This window comes from Battus philenor, unplaced genomic scaffold, assembly GCF_028537555.1.
Source record: "Battus philenor isolate CCGP_79_NKW_IND1 unplaced genomic scaffold, ilBatPhil1.0.hap1 SCAF_2, whole genome shotgun sequence".
NCBI classification, from domain to species: Eukaryota; Metazoa; Arthropoda; class Insecta; order Lepidoptera; family Papilionidae; genus Battus; species Battus philenor.
In genome coordinates, this window is record NW_027181682.1 from 1,648,082 (window position 1) to 1,670,303 (window position 22,222).

At 32.8% G+C, this 22,222-nt stretch overlaps 1 protein-coding gene across 1 annotated transcript in view; it reads left to right on the forward strand.

Moving 5' to 3' along the window:
- Nucleotides 1-22,222, forward strand: part of wb (wing blister) — a 242,419-nt gene that overhangs the window by 179,536 nt on the left and 40,661 nt on the right. Inside the window, exon 19 of the mRNA XM_068765113.1 lies at nucleotides 19,698-19,804. Coding sequence (XP_068621214.1) covers nucleotides 19,698-19,804 — 107 coding nt within the window. The remainder of the gene's footprint in view (nucleotides 1-19,697; nucleotides 19,805-22,222) is intronic.

The window sequence follows — 22,222 nt, forward strand, 5'->3', positions numbered from 1 at the left end:
TTGGGTCGTTTACGTCGACCGCGTTCTCTTGTTGGAAATTACAAGCTTCGCCCTAACAGTCAGCTGTTTATTTACACACCATTTTGTCAGATTTAGAAATTGTCGGCTCTCTGCCGTGAGTCGTTTACTGGAAAATATCATAATAAATTCGATAAATACGACAAAGTTTACATAATTTTGTATTAGTCAAAGTGCATATATTTATTTGTAACCTATATATAGGGTGATTATGGATTTAAATCCTTTTAAGGGTGAAGATGTAGCTTATTTTTTTAATTAATAACTTTGTCTTTTCACCTTCTGGATGGACACTATACACTACGCTTGCTGGTGTGTGATTTTAATTCCAGAACTCCAGACTATTATATTTTCAAAGAAATTCAATTACGTGTTTAATTCTGTATTACTTCATGTTTTTAGTAGTGGTAGTCCAGTAGTAAAGAATTAGACTTGGATCACATGCCGATTTGTTTTTTTTTTATTTTGATTGATTTCTACAGCCCACAAATAAGTTTCTAGAGCAGAGTTCCCCAAACTTTTTTGTGTCGTAGATCCCTTGCCATGTTTTTTCGTGTCGGGTAGACCCCCTACTTACCTGATATTGATTTCCTGTAAATTTCTAACTGTAGTGAAGTTTAGTGTTAAAAACTTAAAATAAAAACACATATTAATTTATACATTAATTAATTGAATTTAAATTAAAACTACTCAATATAAAATTTTGTATCTGTTATGTAAAATATACGTAACATTAAATAAACACAAAATTATCTATAAATAAAATAACATAAGCAATAATTTCTTTACTTCATAGGTATTTTTATAAATAATGTATAAAAAATGATGTAAGTAAATAGGTACTATCAGTGTATGTGTTGAGATCCACTATCGTGGACCCCCATTTTCGTTTCACGGACCCCCAAATTTTTTTTCGCTGACGTAGACCCCTTGCAGGTTGTCATAGACCCCTAGGGGTCGATATAGACCACTTTGGGAATCACTGTTCTAGAGGATGGGCAGCAGTATCCTCTGCGTACCATAATACCACACCGCGATCGCCAACCCGCGTACTAACCGTGGTGATTACTGTATATCCTCCCATAGATATCTTCGGGAGAGACCTATTCCATGCCGTGGGCGTCTATGAATGGATGTACCGCAGACGATGAGTCGTATGAGTCACGATGGTCCAAGTGACATAAGCGTAGCGGATTACAATCCGCTATACATTTATTTTCTCATTCATTCAATTATTCAAATATCAACATTTGTTTCTAATTATCATCGCTTAATTTGTTTCAATGATTTCTGCAGAACTGACATCATTCTATTAACAAACATTAGAGCTATTTATGTTTTGTGACTTGTATTTATGTATTGAGACTTTAGTAGCACAGCCAAATATCATTGGCGAATATAAAGCTCAACGAATCCGCTGGCTTGGTCACTTGGAGCGAATGGGATCGGATCGGAGCGTGAAGGTAGCGTACCTGGAAAAACCGAGGGGTCGAAGACCAGTGGGTAGACCCAGGTATTGCTCGATCGATCGCGTTGAGGCAGACTTGCGCGAATTGAAAGTCAACCAATGGCAGACGATGGCGCAAGATAGAGGAAAGTGGAAGTCTCTCGCTTCGGAGGCCAAGACCCACTTTGGGTCACTGAGCTAGCGAAGTAGTAGTAGTAGTAGAGCTATTTATCCAATGGTAAACACATATATAGGTATCATGATTTCAGCCGTAAGACATGTCCCCGATGAGCCTTTTCAGGAGATTTCCAAAAAGACCGGTTGGATATAGCCTCCATATAGAGTCTTCAGACGACCATGTAATATTTTAGAATATAATTAAATATACATAAAGAAGGGTGAAGAATGATATTATCACCTTACTAATGGGAGACAGGATGTCACCACATCAATGAGGATGATGCCGAAAAATTATAAAAGAAAATATCAGTTAAAATGGAAGGTCGAGTAAGAATAAGGACATGGATACGAATTGTTAAAAATAATAAATAAAATAGAGATATAATATAATAAAAGTATAAGAGTCTTGAAATTAAATAAAATTGAAAATGCTGTGATATACAAAAAGGATGTGACGAAGGAAGAGAGACGAGGTGTGAATGGAATGTAAATAAATGGTAAAAGAAAGGCCATGCTAGGAGTTTCAGTGCGAAGACGAATCAGAAAAAAGAAGAGAGAATGAAATAAACGAAACAGGAGAGTGATAAGAAAACACAAATACTCTACTATCCTCGATACGATAGAGAATACGAGGGGCCTCGAAAAGGGCTATATATATATATATATATATATATATATATATAGCCTGCTGAATATACATGGCCGTTCTTTTACCATTTATTTACATTCCATTCACACCTCTTCTCTTCCTTCTTCGCAGTCTTTTGGTCTATCACAGTAGTGTAAATTTTTATACATATATATACATATAAAATAGGTGTTTACTACTAATCTAAAGGCTAAAGTAGAAACATTACAATCACTCCAACATAGCGATAGTAATCTTTATCTATCACACTGTTTATTATAATAAATATTTATATATATTACCAGGCTGTAGTCTGTCGGTCGCCATAATCTAAAATTACAACGGCACAGCCACTGTACAAACATTGCGTCCATAAATACATTCGCAAAGTCCATATTAATGCCGCTAGTGTGTCCCGGCCCTAACAAGAGAGTGATAAACACGGTAACGTAAACATTAATAACAAAGCTATAAGAGATTGATCCCCGTGTGATTGCACCCTAATCTGGGCGGTGATTTAAGCGAATTTACCTTACCAGATATGCACGCTGTGTGATAAAGCTATCTACACATGTACGGAACGGTTCCGCGTCGGATACCGGTCCGACCGCTCAGTGTGTGGCGGCCTTATCCAATTGCTCCAGTGTATAGACAGCTCTATAAGGTCGCATACACACTATAGTCATTTAAGGATACTTCTCCACTTAAATCTATTGATGTTAAATATAATTTATTACTTTTTAATTCATCAAACAAAAATGAAATCTTTTTTCAGTTTGTTGGCAATAATTGCTCTTATATACTACTAGCTATGCTCAAATAAATACACGCGGAATTCAACAGAAAAAGTATTTTGTTAATCTAGTTTTTTTTTTTTTTGTTAAAGAATTTTTTTTTAATAATGGTAGCCTACATTACTTCTTATTGGATCAGATACCTGCCAGTATAAGTCCCGTCAAAATCAGTTCAACCGTTTCATAGATTTGCCGGAAAAAACAGACAGAAAATTTTAAATGATTTTTTGGTATATTTACCGTATATATATTCATATGCATGTAATAAAAGTCAGTTACTTTAATATTACAAACAGACAACAATTTTCTTTATATGTAGATCAAAATCGGTTCAGCCATTTCGGAGATAAGCCGGAACAGACAGACAGATATATAGATCTATCTATATACACTGATTTACTAGAAAACTAAGAAATAGATAGTAAAATGTTATAGCAATGAAGGTATACCTTATTTACTGTTCATAAATATATGGTACACGCTATTAAAAACGAAAGCGTTGTCAAAATTCTTATTACTACATATTATTTACTATCTGTCTGTGCATACTTTATACTGACTAAAGTTTTTAGTCTGTCGCATTTCAAAAGGGAAAATAAATTAATCTAACATAATTCAGAGTGTATAAAATGATCACATTATACAGGTGATTGTAAATTGGTGTGAAACCTTTATAGCCTTTTGTTGATAAATACAATCACCGCTTAAATTTTGCACTCTGCATAAATTTACAAAATGCAATGATGTATCGAAGCAAAATCTGATTGCGTATAATTAAACGGTTTTATTTAGTTCGACCCGTACGGAATTTGTTTATTTATTTGGGTCAAAATTAGAAATTGAAATTTAAGCACCTTCCCATTGTCAGATTGATCTGAAATTTGGTACACACATTTAATTTAGATGACAGTACAATATAATAAAATCAATAACATTATAAATCTAAGATGGCCGCCGATACAAAATGGCGTATTACATATTTTTCCTTAACCTCCTCAATATAGGTATCAAATGAAAGGGCTAGACTAGTAAAACACGATGATTATGTCAAAATTCAAAATTCAAGATGGACACCGTTCCAATATGGCGGACTAGGTACATATTTTTCCACAAACACCACAATATGTAATAATATTAAAAGTTGTTTAAATGTATTTATTTTGAAGTACAAATATATGTATTTATACACAATAGTACATAAGGTGGAATTTGCACTGTGCGGTTATTTAGTAATTGGTTCGAACCGCGCGAACGCTAATTAGGTGCGTTATAAGGGTCCGTCCACACTGGGCGGTCATCTATCAAAATGTCGGTGTATAAAACATCTCACAGCTAACCCTATTACGAAATGCTCCGAGAAACATAAGCTTACATCGTAAAACTGAACGCGCTGATGGTTCATGGCTTCTCGTAAAGTGTTTACGATCAACAATAATATCTGATCTGTTTCTTTGGCTTACTTTAGTGCATTTTGTTGATTTTTGGATGAGAAACTTCAATATACAAGATACCTTTGAAGAAATCGTAATTGATGCAAACATTTGACCTCCTCAGCCATGATTTTTCACACAAACTTCCTCTACAGATATTTAATGGAATCAGGCGTTACCTTGCGGAAGTCCATCATAAGTAAGAAAAGGACCAATGTCTAGCCACTTCCGCACATGCAGCGGTAGTCGTGCAACAAAGTGCACCGCCCACCAGCCCACTGACAAATGCGTACGCGGCAAACAATGCGAATCACACAACCGCCACCGTCAAATTACTCAACACGTGTTTCACCCCTCCACGGGGCATCTTCAGGAGTTATGTTACACGGATTAGTGACAAACACAGAGTCACTCTTACTTCCTCTACAGAGGCGTTTCACCATCTACCTTTAAGAGGGTAGAGGGTTAAAAAGCCTTTCTTTTGTTAGTTAAAAATCTAAAAATAGGATCCCGACACAAAGCCGCTGGAGAAGGCTGAACATTGGCTTGTTTGGTTGATATTTCCTGGCTATCATGCTTTCATTTATCTAAATATTTCTAGAAGTATCTAATGGATTCAGACGTTACTTTGCGGAAGTCCATCCTAAGTAAGGAAAGGCTACTTCCGCTATGTAGCAGTAGTCGTGCAATAAAGAGCACCGCCCGCCAGCCCGCTGATAAATGCGCATGCGGCTAACAATTCGCATTGTAATTCGCATTGTTCGTAGCTGATCGTTATTTTGTTGCTGAACTAAATGTCAATGAATAGGTTCTATTTTTGGATTTCAAAATTGTTCCTTTTAATATCATTTTTAATCTTGCCAGTTCCAAAATGTCCTGTATCCAATATAACTAGTTCTGCTTTTAAATATGATATGTTAACCTAACTATTGTATATATCGACAACTGTGTTTTATCATTTACACGAAACCATTGCTGTTAATGTAGACCATAAATTTTAAATAAGGTAAAGATAAGCGGAAATGTATAAAGAACGTAATATCAGAACGTCGTCAGTGAGGTGTGATTCAATTTCAGAGAGATTCCATAGTAGAACATAACACTCAATGATTATTGCTCGAACATTATTACAGACTGGTCCACGGGTATATACCTTCATGTAGAGATATCGGAAATGCCACAAATTTATATTAATACGAAAGCAATATCTTTGATTAAATCTATAGAGAAAACGCAAGGGGAGGAGTAAAACTATTGAATAATAATCAGTACCTATATTGAATAAAATGAAGCCTGCGATCTCGAATGGTGTAGACAGAAACCATTTATATACCAATGCATTTATATTGTTACGGGATTAATTTATAGAAAGGTAGAAGGCTGTTGATGTAGGCTGGTTAAGGTTGACCCTGAACTTGAAGTTCACACGAAGAGTAACTCTATTTAGACCTCGTATTTTCATACGCTAGAGGCATTAATTTACGCAATATTTCCATTACTTATAAATGTTAAAATTTAAAATATCTTTACACTTTTAAATCAACAATTATTTTTACATTATAAATAAGCTATCACCAGCTCGGAATGATGATCTGCTATGATATGATAAAACTCTACAGTTGCTATTTTAAATGAAATTTAACAATTTTTAATATATACATTATACTATTTACAATATAAATGAGACAATAAACCAAGGTTCACTCTGTGTTTGGCACTAATCGGTGTAACATAACTCCTTAAGATGCCCCGTGGAGGGGTGAAACACGTGTTGAGTAGTTTGGCGGTGGCGGTTGCGTGATTCGCATTGTTTGCCGCATGCGCATTTATCAGGGTTGGCGGACGGTACATTTTATTGCATGACTACCGCTGCATGTGCGGAAGTGGCCAAATATTGGTCCTTTTCTTACTTAGGATGGACTTCCGCAAGGTAACGCCTGATTCCATTAAAGACTATTAAATGTTATAAATAATATTTATATAATAATATACTTTTAATTTTAGACTTAAAACTAAGAAACGGAAGGTCAGAGATATCTCGTGGAACTTTATATATACGTACTCAAAAAGATTTGTTGACCCATTGATGAAGAAATTATATTTCTTGTATTTATCGTATAGATACTTTTGGGGGCCTCTTGTTCATCTCTATATGTAGAGACTTATTTTAAAACGGTTTGAACCATTTTTTCATATTTCATTTTATTACTTCATGCTTCACATTTTCCATTGTTCTTCGTCTTCTTTTCTTCACAGTGTCACACTCTTTTCATTCTTTAAATTACTTTCAGATATCATCTTACATCTATCACCTCTATTCTCAAGTTATCAAATATTTCGTTTCTGTTTATCACAGTGTATTATTATCCAAGAGTCAGTTACTAATTATCTTATTTACCTTTGGTTTTTTTAGATATTTTTACTGAGTAATTTAAATATCATAGTTGAATTTTAACAAACACTGTTTTATTGTTACTAAGTCTTCTATTTTAAGCAGTTTATACTATCACTCTGCACAATCGGGGCGAGAAAATCATCATGAGGCGATGATGATTTTCTCGATCTATATTCTAATTTCTGGCAGACCACCAGGTCACCAGGTGCACCACGGTTCACCGTAGGGTCAAATATACACGAGGGACCCTCTCTAAGTTTAAACCTGTTGAGGTACTTATCGAATCTCCCGTGATCCGTGAACATCTACACATACGCACCTACCGACTTTCATTTTAACTTACCAATCTGCAAGGCTATGTCGAATTTAGTCCATCTACAGATTTTTTACTCCTGATTGGATTTCATAGAAAAATATCTAGCATAGTTCTACCTACTACTCAATTAGCGACAGATCTTGCCTGTGAGATACCACACTTCTGTGCCTTATGTAATAGTTATTTCTCATGCACCTGTATCCCAGCGTTGGACCTAAACACCAGCTCTTCAGTAATTATTTAAAGGAATCAGGCGTTACTTTGCGGAAGTCCATCCTAAGTCTGTCACAGAGTCTGTTCTCTGTGTTTGGCACTAATTGGTGTAACATAACTCCGGAAGATGCCCCGTGGAGGGGTGAAACACGTGTTGAGTGATTTGACGGTGACACTTGTGTAATTCGCATAGTTGGCCGCATACGCATTTATCAGCGGGCTTGCGGGCGGTGCACTTTGTTGCACGACTACCACTGCATGTGCGGAAGTGGCTAAATATTGGTCCTTTTCTTTCTTCGGTATTTGACACATTAAGGGTAGATTATCAGTCTTGGTTGCAGAATAGATTTAGTAAAGACTCGCTGGTGAACAGCCAAGATAGGTAGATCTTCCTGGAATACTGCAAGAGGGTGATAAGGAGATAAACAAATAAAAACCATAAAGAAACAAATTGTGATACATTATTAAATTTGTACAGAATTTTGTTGATAAAAATGTAATATTTTAAAATGAATTCAAGGTAATAAAGATATAAATAAATTAAAACAGATTATGCGTAACAGCGAATGAATTGAGACGAGGTATAAAAGGAATATAAAGAATGAAAATGACTGAATGAAGAATGAATAAATGATATTAAGATTGAAAAGGCATGAGTATGTTAATGTGAAAGAATGAAGAAATTATTATTGTAAAATTTTGTCGCACCCACACAGAGACCACACAAATAAATATATTTATATCATTCTAAGTGTTTCATGATATATCTGTTTAAACAATTCAAATGACAATATAAAACACACATAGCGCTTATCGATGTTTTGCGTAAACTGAATAAAGAGCTTAGAGGTTTTACGATGTTTTTATTGATGCGTTTCAATCGATGCATTTCATATCAGACATTTGATTGCATTTTTACGGTCATTTCGTTATGTACATTCAAATGATTTGAAATTATGTAATCGTTTACAACGTTTTGTGGTACAGTACCTTTTAGTACATTATGCCCTGTATTATTTATGGTCTATTCCATAACCATATTACAATTCCGGATAAGATAGCGGTCGTAAAACCTTAAAAATTTTAAGATTTTTCATTTCAATTTACATAACACGTGCGCTTTTTTAAAATATGCTTTCAAAGTTTATGTTGATTAAAAATATATTATACATTGTCAACACTATACAATTAATTGCAGTAAAACCTCTTTATTCACTGGGTATATATTTCATTAATATTCTGAGAATACAGAAACCGTGAAACTTTATATATGGATTTTTTTATGACCCCCGCTATTGGGGGCCTCTCGTACCCCTAACTTTTTGGGATTAGGGTCTTTATTGTTCAATAATTTTTTTTCAGTCTTTTCTTTATTTATCACTCTCTTTCACGCGTCACAATATCTGTCATTGTTTACTTTTGTCCTTCACAATATCTTTCGCTTTGCTATTTTATACCTTCTTTCTTTCCTCGCCTTTCTTCCATCATCTTCTTACTCTGAGGTGACTAGGCCATTTTATTTATTTTTATTCTTTAATTTTATCTTATATTTAATTTATCTTTATTTACATTTATTTTACTTTCTTAATTCTTTATTACACATTTCTTTTTCTATTTCTAATTACAAGTTTACAATTTCTTTTGTGCAGAGTTTAAGTACCTTATTCTATACAGTTTTATTTCTTTCAACCGTATCACCCAACGAGCGAAAGATAGGAACGATGGGCGAAGGTTGTTGTCGCCCATCATAACGGCGATGCTCTTTATGTCTATCTTTAGCTTTGTTTCAGTCTCTAGGGCACTGCGCATCCGTGCATGTGCGTATATAGGGGTTGCTATGTGACAAAATAAATAAAAACCTAACATAAAAAATCTATTTAATCGAAGGCTTTTTAACATTTTGCGTAATTATCATAAGGCTTAAACAATGATTTAAATTATTTTGTAATTTTGCATCTTATGTATAAATTGCCGGAACTTTTGAAATTTACTCTAAGATACCAATATTAGGGAAATCCCTACTAATAGGGTCGATATTTATGGGGTCCAACCATCTTGTCTTACCCTACTCTCCGTTTTGAACATGGTTGATACTTCCATGCTTCACAGAATGGCAATCTTACACACACACCCAAGAATCTACTACAGAGTTCCCCAAAGTTTTTTGTGTCGTAGACCCCTTGCCATGTTTTTCCGTGTACTTACCTGATATTGATTTCCTGTATATTTATAACCGTAGTGAAGTTTAGTGTTAAAAATATAAAGTAAAAACACATATTAATTTATACATTTATTAATTATTATATATTATATACAATTAAACGACTCAAAATAAAATTTTGTATCTGTTATGTAAAATATACGTAACATTAAATAAATATAAAATAAACTATAAATAAAATAACAAAGGCAATAAATTTTTACTTCATAGGTACTTTTATAAATAATGTAAATGTTTTGATATTATAAGATAGTATGATGTAAGTTAATAGGTACTATCAGTGTATACGTTGAGATCCACTATCGTGGACCCCCATTTTCATTTTATGGATCCCTAAATTTATTTTCGCTGACATAGACTCCTTGCAGGATGTCATAGGCCCCTAGGGGTCGATATAGACCACTTTGGGAATCACTGATCTAATAGATACAAACATTACAAGCGCAACATAGTTCATTTCAAATGTTTGTCTTATCGTATGAGTACATAACATATCTAAACCAAATACAACAAATATATTTTCAAATTTATTCCTAAAAAATATTCGTATTGTATTCCGATGTCGATTCTCACGTATTTTCAGACAACATTCGAGTAAGTAATGCAATAACTCAGAATTCTAGTCTAGAACATAAAAGCGTCATATTCGTAGGTAATAAATAATGCTTATGGTATACGCAGCTACTTCGGTTGCCAAACGTGTTGCCAGACGACTGGCCGGTCACGGATGCCAACACCGGAGGAGTTATGCCAGAGAGTAATTGCATACATACATAATGCATTCGAAAGCATTTATTTCTAAAATGAAATTTTGCATTCCTGTCTATACATACATATATATATTAATATTATTCTACACTTTGGCTATATAAAGGAATCACATTTGTAAGAAAAAAAAAATGTTATTCAAATTGAAATTATAGTTAAGAAGGTTCTGGAATAAAACCACAGACCAGTCCTATTGATAAAATTTAGGGGAACACTCCCCAACAGTGGACATCTTATTATTTAAACTAATAAGAATACATAACAAGTTTATTTAAAAGAATCAATTATTTTAACAAAGATCTTTATCTCATATAAAAATTGAGCAGAAATTCGGAAAATTTCGGAAAATATAATATACTGGCTGTATCCCGCGACTGCATCCGCGTGAAATATAACAAAAAAAAAAACAAGGAAGAAAAGGACGAATATATGGCTATATCCGCCATGCAGCAGTAGTCGTGGAATAAAAAAAAAATATTTAGTTTTTATTTTAATTATGTGTTAAATGAATTTCACAATTCGCATACATTTTTAAGTAACACACAACTCGAGTCGTCATCATTCTTTCGCTGTTTTCATTACAATTCAAATCAGCTTCAACTGTCACGGCGCCATCTGTCAAAAATTGTTAATTCGTTTAGAAACCTTCGTAAGGTCATGCGCAACAACTTTGCTAAAGATCATCACATGATCAAATGCATAGTTTACGATTGTACAAATATAAAAGTGTAAAACTATTTATATTTTTAAACGGTTTCATTTAGTTCGACCCGTACGGATTTTATTTGTTCATTTATTTGGGTCAAAATTAGAAATTGAAATTTAAGCACCTTCCCGTTGTCAGATTGATCTGAAATTTCGTACACACATTTAATTTAGATGACAATACAATATAATAAAATCAATAACATTATAAATCTAAGATGGCCGCCGATACAAAATGGCGTATTACATATTTTTCCTTAACCCCCTCAATATGGGTATCAAATGAAAGGGCTACACTAGTAAAACACTATGATTATGTCAAAATTTAAAATTCAAGATGGATGCCGTTCCAATATGGCGAACTAGGTACATATTTTTCCACAACCACCACAATATGGGTATCAAATAAACCTGTTTAAAAAACCGTTTAACATAAAAGTTTTTTTACCGATTTTTATTAATTATTTAATTAGTGGCATTTGTATGAGAAATATAATTTATTCCTTATAGGCAGAGCATTTGACCTCTGTCTCGCCTGATTTTAAGCGATGAAGAAGTCTAAGATGCTACATGCTTGCTTAAAAACCTATTCACTCTTATCTTGAAGACTCCTAAGTTATAGTTGGAAACAATGACGCCGGTTGGTTTTACTCCTTGGTTGTTCACACTATAAAAGTACCAGCAAAAAATGCGGAAGGAATTTCAACCGTGTACGGATGTCGTGAATCCTTGCGTCTTGTTGTACGATGAAAAGAAAGGATATGAGGGAATTATTTGTTTTTTTTTTAATAAACTAGACAATTAGTTCACTCAACGTAGTTAAAAATACAAAAATAATTCATTCAAAATTGTATTTATTTTCGAAATGTTGCGCAATATCTTCACAGCGTTTGTGATAGTAATAAAAGGTTGCCGACCCCTGGTTCAAAATATTACACAACACCGGACACTTCCTTTGAACGTACAAGACGATATCGTTGTTCTTGGAGTGACGTTTGCACTGACTTAACTGGATCTCATCTATCAGACTGTCACTCAAGCTATATCAGTTGTACTCAACCTTTTGTGATTTTCCTAAATGTTACTTTACTTACCATTTACATTTCGCCATTCTACCTTTTATACTAGTTTTTTTGTAAATCACATTACAGTTTCAATTTTGTTTTGTCTGTCAGTTCAATTTGCCGATCAGCTGGGCCGTTCAAATCTCACTCTTAATTGGATCTCTTATTGAACACCATTTTAGTCACCGTTTCATCACCGACAACACACATTGGTTGTTAGCTTTCATCTTAAGGCACTGGGAAAGACAAGATATTTCATATTCAAATACCTTTTGTGATTTTCCTAAATGTTACTTTACTTTAAACGAATTGTTAAAATACATTTTTGTATGATAATAATTGTATTATTCATTTTAGACTGTATCTATACAGGTATCCTTTCTAACAAAAAACTTTGTAGCTTTTATATATACGAAAATAAATATGTTATAATATTATATATATATTATAATGTGATGGATTAATAAATTTCTGACAGTAAAAAGTCTGCACAGAGTTAATTCGACATTTGTTTTTAATTGCAAAACTATAGAATAAAACACTTATACAGGATGTTTGGTTATAAGTGTCAAGATTTAAGGAATGAATCTGTAGGTTGAATATCAGCTACATGCTTCAAAGTTTTCACATCTATGTATAAAAAACTCTAAAATAAGTTAGATTTTTTTTTCAATTGGAATTCAACTTGTCAACAATGGCGTCAGCACAATATCCTCACGAACAGATTGTAAACAATAATTTATTTTAATTTGTAGTAATAAGAATTTTAAAAACACTTATTCTTACTATACTATCATTTCGTTATTTAGTACTCATGAAACTATCTGATTTTGGAGAGGCTGTATCTTGCTTCAATTGACAGCAAATTAATTATACTTTTAACCCTTCAGGATCTTACACCTATATTATTAAAAGAATTAGATATCAACAAGCCTTTAACTATATCTATGTGTCTACATATTAAACGTCAAAGTGACATTTGACGCCATTTGTAAAATGTAAAACACATTCACATTATGACATTACTTTTGCGCAACCTTATATAACCTTTGATACAATAGTATGCCTTATTGATAAATCTTACCTTAAAATAATATTTTTGGTGATAGGTGTATATCTATGATGAAAAGGTTGAGTACCCCTGGGCCATATCAAACGAAGCGCACGCGCATGAACTCTGCGATTGTTTCGTCTAACTGACAGAAGTATAGACGTAACACCTCAAACTAAACACAGGTCGAGTTTTAATTGAACTTTTATTTATATTTTTCATATACTATCATTGTTGCCATAGTAGTGAGGAAATATAGCATATGATATGCTATGAGATTAATTATCTGTATTTATGATTTAGAACATTTCTAATTATGTGAACATGTAGCAAGATATTGTATCATTTAGACGGAAATTGCTTCTGTATGAATTGTTTATACTAAACAGATATACAGGTTGATATGTTATGTTTGTAAAAGTTTATATTTATATATAAATATATATTAATGGAATCAGGCGTTATCTTCCGGAAGTCCATCCTAAGTAAGAAAAGGACCAATATTTAGCCACTTCCGCATATGCAGTAGTAGTCGTGCAACAAAGTGCACCGCCCGCCATCTCGCTGATAAATGCGTATGCGATAAACAATGCGAATCACACAACTGCCATCGCCAAATAACTCTCATCAGAGTCTTGGCGTAAAATATTGGTCTTTTTCTTACACACACACACACACATATATATTTATATATATAAATATGTAGGTGTTATCAATAAATATTCTATAAACCCTATTCAAAAATCAAAGGTTTTATTAATAATAAATGACCTAATGATAATATAGCAAAAAAAGTATTTTCAAATTTAGATTTATTACATTTTATAATTGATAATTGTTTACTATCTGTTCGTGTAGAATTTGTGCAGTCAGAAGTTATTGGCATGTTGCATTCATCTAAAAATTCGTTTATTAAACCACCTTTATACCTATAATGAATCACCATGTATAATTGTTTTATTCGTCTATAGTCTTCCAATTAAAAACAGACGACGTAATGATTATAAAAGTCTTATGTTGATATATTTACATAATTTCCTCTAGGCGTTCAGTTTAATCTGAGAACATTTTAATCAGCGTTTACATAGCCGGGTTTGTATAGCGGTAAAAATCATAACCGTGGGCGTTGGGCGCAATGTAATTAAAACATCGAGAGATAAACGTTTATCTTGATTTAATTAATGGTTTTATAATGATGATAAGAAATATGACATTGATACATTTCCAAAGGGATGATATACAGGGTGATAGAGCGACATCTAACTTCCTTCTTCTCCTAAATCCATCTGCTCTACTCATGGGCGGACTTCTTCATTGGGCTGTGGTCTTCACAATAGAACCTTAAAGTACTACCTGATGTAAAGCAGGTTTATTTAATATTTTAGCAGTAATGAAGGTTTAATTATAAATAGAGAAAAAAATGGCGATAAAAATTGAATTTACAACTCTAGGGTATATATATAGATCATAAATATATAACTTGGATTTTATATGTTCAAAGAAGTTGATAGAAAAATAAAATTCACATTAAAAATATATTGTTAAAAAAGGATGTGTTTAAAAAACTCGTGGTAGTTAAGATTTTTATTCTTCTTGAATACAACACTAGAATCGCCAACTCACCTACTGTGGCGATTATATCCCTCTATTTTTTTTATGGCCCTCGCTATTGGAGGCCTCTCGTACCCTAATTAGTTGGGATCAGGGTCTTTGTTTACAATTAAGTTTTTCAGATATTTCATCTTTATTCTTCACTCACTGTCATACTTCTCAATTTCTTTTATTCTTACCTTATTTCCATCACAATATCTTTCATTTTGTTCTTTCATTCCTTCTTGCTTTCATCGCCTTCCTCCCATCATCTTATTACTCTTAGGTGGCTAGGTACAATTTTTTTTATTCTTTATTTTATTATTTACATATTCTATTTTTTTTAACACAGTATTCTTTGGGTTGTGCTTTCTTAATAAATTCTACACTTTTCTTATTCTATTTTTCCTATTATTAATTGACTAGTTATTTTATGTGCAGTTTATTAGGTACCTACTTATCTATACTGTTTTGTTTCTATTAACAGTGTCACTCACCACCCTACGAGCGAACGATAGGAATGATGGGCGAAGGTTGTCGTCGCCCATTATTAAGGCGATGCTCTATTTATATTTGAAGTGGTTTATGCCTTGCAGTAGGCATTTATAAGCTGAAACGTCGATATAAAATGAAACATACAGATTGGTACTAGTAGCTTTAAACTTGTTCCTCCTATAGAATGTTTCATTAATTTTTTTTGGTCTATGTGTAACAGGCCAAAAACTTTTGCAAAAAATCTATAAAGGCAGATATTAAACAATATGTTAATATTGTTTTCGACTGACTGAAGCATTTAAAACCTCTTTATATTTTTTTTTATACTTTTTATATTGACAGTTTACGTCGATTTGTAGTTTTGATTTTAGTTTTCGTTTTGTATCCTCAGTCTATTGTTATATATCATTTTTAAACGGTTTTATTTAGTTCGACCCGTACGGAATTTGTTTATTTGGGTCAAAATTAGAAATTGAAATTTAAGCACCTTCCCGTTGTCAGATTAATCTGAAATTTGATACACACATTTAATTTAGATGACAATACAATATAATAAAATCAATAACATTATAAATCTAAGATTGCCGCCGATACAAAATGGCGGATTATGTATTTTTCCTTAACCCCCTCAATATAGGTATCAAATGAAAGGGCTACATTAGTAAAACACGATGATTATGACAAAATTTAAAATTCAAGATGGACGCTGTTCCAATATGGCGGACTAGGTACATATTTTTCCATAACCACCATAATATGGGTATCAAAAAACCGTTTAATTTAAAAGTTTTTTAAATGTATTTTGTAATGTAAATTTTGAAAAAGTTTTGTCTTATGTTATCATTAAGTTAGTAATAAATTTAAAATCATTGATTTTTGGATAGATTATACCCCACAATTATTGGCAGCAAATATATTCATACTAATAAATATGAAGATAAGAAATCATGATTAGAAAAAAGTATTTATTCAACATTGGAACTTTTACAGGATATAGCACGTCATAAATATTTCTTCGTTATATAATCTGTTGACCTACAGATTAAATACATCGCTAAATTTAAGAATTATGTCACAGTAGTTTAATACGACACGGATATGTAACTTCAAGTGCATATTAAGTTACATTTCAATATACCTACAGTTGAACATAAAGGTACCTGACCTCACAGGGCGTTTAGAATTACAACCTCCAAAGTCATTACAAAAGAATTTCAGAACATAAGGGCTGTAATCCGATCGAATAAGAGTAAGTGCCTTTTGCTTTTAATTCCTGCAATGAAACGCCATTGTTATAAAAGTTTAAACAAACACAAAATCTATGTTTACGATTCTGCTGCAATACCAGGCGATAAATATTGCACATCGAGACTTTAGAAAGAGACAATCGGCTAATTTAGACATCGTAGAGCGTTATCTCTGTCGCACAAAAAACAACGACTGTCAAAACGTAATATAGGTGGTGTGAGACAGAGATAGTGCTCTACGAAGCCGAAATTAGCCGACTGTCTCTTTCCAAAGATTGCTGTGCAATATTTATCTCCGGATAATATAAAAGCTCAAAACCATATCACGTGAATGCGAAACATATCATTTACTTACCTTCTTAACGTTTTAAATACGGACATTACATCGATAATTGTATCAAAATAATCAATATTCACTGTGTGTTCACTTACACAGATTTAGGGTTGCCAGGCATTTAAATAAACGAGAGGATTTTATTTGGTAGAAATATAGAAATAAAAAAGTTTCGTTGAAATAGATACTGTATGCCTTGATTACATATATAACACTACACAATCTGGAATCAGATGGACAGGCATCTGACATCTTTATACGACAAACATGAAAGCCTCCTTTCTATCCTTCAAATATATATATATATATATATATATATATATATATATATATATATATATATATTAGGGTTATGTTCTACAGACATTAGCATCCGTACCTTTGTTTTTACATCTGCTTTTAATATTTTATTATTTAGAAACCTTTTTATGTATATTTTGCATGTTACAGTATTTATTAAGTCTCTTAATCTATTTTAAACACGCCCTAAAAATGTCAAATTTTTTATTCACTACCACCACTTCCTCATCCCTAATACATATTGCCATCCTCAGGTTGTGATTTTGTTTTTTGGTTTTGATTGACATCAAATGTTCAACATCTAGTTATAGGAATTTTAAGATAAAGATAATTTTAAATTATTGTAATTAACATTGGAACTTTTAACAGAACTGTTATTGATCGACAACTTTTTTTACTCTGACTCTACTATGCTTCGCAAGGTGTTATAGTTGTGGAGAAGAAGCAGGAAGAAACTCCACAACAATAAGCTCTGGTTGTTTTCTGCACAATTTTTCCAATGACTCCCTACATTAGAATTTTACTCCTGTCTATCTTATATCAATCTTATTTGAGATCTTTTATATGTATATATCTGTGGGAGAAAAATGTCAACATTAGGATAGAAAGGTACAAGGAATTAATATTGACAGATGATGGTTGTTGGTTAGGACTTTTAGGTAGTTGTATTAATTAAAGTTTTAGAAGTAAATTCAAGTGTTTTTCCTTTGAGTATCCTATATATGTGTGTGTGTGTGTGTCTGCGCATGCGCGCGTGTGCGTGTGTGTGTGTGCGTATGCGTGTGTGTGTGCGTATGCGTGTGTGTGTGGGGGGAGGAGAGAAAAATGGCAACATTAGAATAGAAAGGTGGAAGGATTGACATTGACCGATGATGGTTGTTGGTTAGAAGGACTTGTAGGAAAATGTATTAATTAAAGTTTTAGAAGTAAAATCGAGTGTTTTTCCATTGACACCACACATCTGTTTTATTGTTTTTTAATGTGGCAACCCTGACAATATCTAATACAGTTCAACATTTTCGCGTCTTTATCTCTCCAAGCCAAAAGCTTTTAGAGTGAATGCGTACCGATTAGTTACCCCTACCTACCTTTATACCGTACCAATATGTTACACTCAAATTATACCGAATCAGTTTGGCAAATTCGATTTAATTTGCTAACCAGCATGTTTATGATCGCGATAATCTTTTTTAATTTATGTTTATTGAAAACACATCTCAACTTTTAATTTTGAGGTTCAGACACACAATTTTATATTTGGACACGTGACAAGACACCTTTTTTGTATTTGAAATAAGGTATGGGGTTGTAATATAAAAATGATTAACTAAATATATTTCAATCATTCATGGCACAAAGTGTACGTATGTACAATAAAATTCCACAAACATTTTCAGATCTGCCATGAAATAAATATTGAAAAAAATATATTATTACATCCAAGAATACTATGCTGATGTTAATAAGTGGAATTAAATGCTGTCGATGCTCTGGAAGCTAATTATTGTATATTGCACTCTTTATAAAACTATATTTGTAAAGAGCAACTGTTGAGTTTTCCGCCGGCTGCAGCAGAACAACAATGCCGACGTTTTATGTTGTTTGACTATTCGAAAGCACTTGTATTAGCCTATGTTAATTTACCTTACTTACCTTTTTTAATTGTTGAATCGATATACCGCAAGAGATCATTAGATTCTGTCATAGTGGCAATGTTTGGCTTTTCCATTTTCTTCTTTAACATTTCCGTTCACTTCCTGTTTCATGATAATCAAACCGTCAATTGAATATCAATATGTCTTGAATTAAGAAAGGGACCAATATTTAGCCACTTTCGCACATGCAGTGGTAGTCGTGCAACAAAGTGCACCGCCCGCCAGCCCGCTGACAAATGCCTGTCTCCACTGTCACACACAATCCACACTGAAGAAACAATTTGTCTTAAAATAAAGAGGGTAATTACCCTAGTGTCTTTCGAGATTCGTAATAATATGTTTTCTATATAACCTAGTATATTATATACAGTGAATTGAATTCTCAACCACTTACCATACTATCCCAAATACAAAACAGCACCTATTAAAATCAAATTCAATTTTTACAAGTACTATGAAAAAATCGTGTTTTACAAATTGAACAACATCGCATACAACACGGTACATTTTGTTTTCAACACTCCGATCGTACAAACGAACACTAATTAATGACGCAATGAAAAGCAAACGAGTGCGTCGTGATTAACGAATGGTTATTAAAAGGAATACATTGGTACCGGTTCATTAAATGCAGTTGTCATATTGACTCATACCGCCAGATTTTCAGGTCATCCATGTTTCCCACAGCTGGGACTCAAACTTTACAATAATGGTACGCTACCCATATCTCATAGTCGTATACCCATCGAATAAAAACCAAAAAAAATTATAAATCTTCATATGGAGATATAAATGCAAAATCTGTTTCATGTTATCCTTACAGAACAAGATGTCCTTTTGTTACAGGATGCAACTGCTCGAACCTCGGCTCCGAGAGCAACGCCTGTGACATACGAACTGGACAGTGCAGATGTAAACCCCACGTGACCGGAAGAGCCTGCGACACCTGTGAGGTAACATCCGGCCCGCTAACCTTAAAATTGCAAACCAAACTTAAAGTAATAAATTTCCATTATTTCTACCAATTCATCATCCCCTGAGAAGACAAATTGTCAAGAGGTCAAATGTCCTAACAGATGAACTGACTTTCAACAATGGTTAGAATAAGTTGAATTTTGGGTTTCTACTATATATAAATAGGGGCTTTCTTGTGGTGGAAAATGCCAGGAAACTCTAAGCAGTGGATGATGAAAGTTTCAATTATGTTTAATTAGATGATGATAGTCCAAAAGAATGTGATATTAATAGTGATGGCAGCTACAATAATGAAGATAAAGATAGTAGTATTGGTTGTGATTTTGGTGAAGATAATTATGATGATGCTGGTTTAGATGATTGTGATGATAGTGACAACGTTGATATTGATAATGTTGGAAATGGTCTTAATGAAGACGTAAATCACTAGTCATTTTCAATTATATGTTTAGTGTTTAAAGTTAAGACCAGATAATTTAACAATATAAAAGGAGTAACTGGTCTATTGGTACAGGTGTGTATATGTATATATTATACAAGGGTTTTTGATTTACAAGAACTTAAGTATACCAGAGCTTCTTTGTACATACGACCCTAGTGTCACTGTTTGTATTTGTCATACCCTTTTAATACAGTATTAGAGAAATTAATTCCCAAACTCTGTTATTAATTTTAAAATCATTCGTACTAAAATAGAATTTTTAACAAGTTTATGTTTAAAGAACTTCTTAAGTTTATTTCAAGACAATTTAGGGACATTTTTCTAATTCTCTTGTACAACTTCTGTCTTGGATTCTTCGGGATAGTTTTTGCTTAATTATTTATTCTCTTTGTTTTGTATCATCCCACTCTTCTTATATATCCTTCTTTGTATCTTTTACTCATTCTTCTTTATCCGTCACAATACCTTCCATTCCTTTACCTTTTATTACCTTGTTTCTTACCCTTCAACATCCCTCCTAGATTCCTTCTTTATAGTTTTCAGTTTATGAATTTATTAACTTATTTGATATTTTGTTATATTATAATTTCTTCTTAGTATTGTTACTTATATCTATTTTAAAGGTCTTTCTTTATTACATCTTGTTACCTTTTTGTTTTTCAATTTTTACTGCGTTGTATTAGCCTTTGATAGTTTTACTTACTACCTTCTTTCAATTATCCAAAAATTTCTGGTGGCTTTCTTCTTTGCTTACCAATAAGACAATACTACCTTTTTCTATTCTTAGTGCAATTAAAATTGACTTTAGAGATAATTAGTATTGTACAATATGGTTTTAGTTAAATATCAACCTTTTAAATGTATTCCAATAAATAAATGTTGCAAGTTGAATTCGAAATAATAATCTTCGCAATACAGAACATTGAGTCTATGTTAGAATAATTAGCTTCAACCAACTCTAAACATCATAATATGCACTCACTTCATGTTAACAAGAGAAAGCAACCCGACCTGGTTAAACAAAAAAACATACAAAGGATACATATATAAACACTTGCTACAATTCTGTTGTTATGAATCGTAAATTTGAAATGATTATACAAGGTGATTAAATATGTATTTTTTATATAGCTTCGTTTTTCGGGGCTTTTGTACCTTCCTTGTCATGGTTGGATATGGACAATAATCTCTTAATAATTTTTTCACTCAATATTTTTTATTCTCCCGCTCTTTTATCTGTCTCAATTCAATTCAATCTTTCATTGCTTCTTCTTTTTTTATATCACATTCTCTTTCATTCTTTTCCATAACCTGTTAGCTTTCATACGTTTCCTCTCATCCTTTATCATTCCTTATCTATACTGCTATTTTGTAATTTCTGTTTTATTTTTCTGTGCTTTAAATGTTTGGTAACTTTATCAATTTCCTACGTTCTAATTTTTTTAACACTTTTCTACTTATATCTATGTCTATAATTGTATCTATCTCATGCTGTTTATTTGTTATTAATTTAACTATTTCATTTTGATTCTCTTTATAAGTTTTATCATCACCTTCTAGCCTTAGATCACTGTCGTGCTGCACTAATGGTTGGCTAACCCACGCCGTCTCTACTGACTTGTCGCTATTCAAAAACATTTCGGCACCTTGGTTCTTCAACAAATCTCCTCTTTGCTGATTCGATATCGCAGCGAAGCTTCTAACTTAGTTACGTCTCGGATCCTAAGCTATATTTAACCGTCATAGTTTAGTGGTTATATGTAAAGCGGTCGAGCCTTTAAGTTCTGAAGTTAAGACCACAGACCAGCTAGCGTAATGGAGGGCATCCACTCATAAAGTCCGTATTTTAGATATTAAGTTCATGGTTAATTTATGTAAATAAATGTTCTGGATCCAAGATCAAATACGCGCATTAGTGTAACTGAAATAAATGGTACCTATTGACGACGTAGGT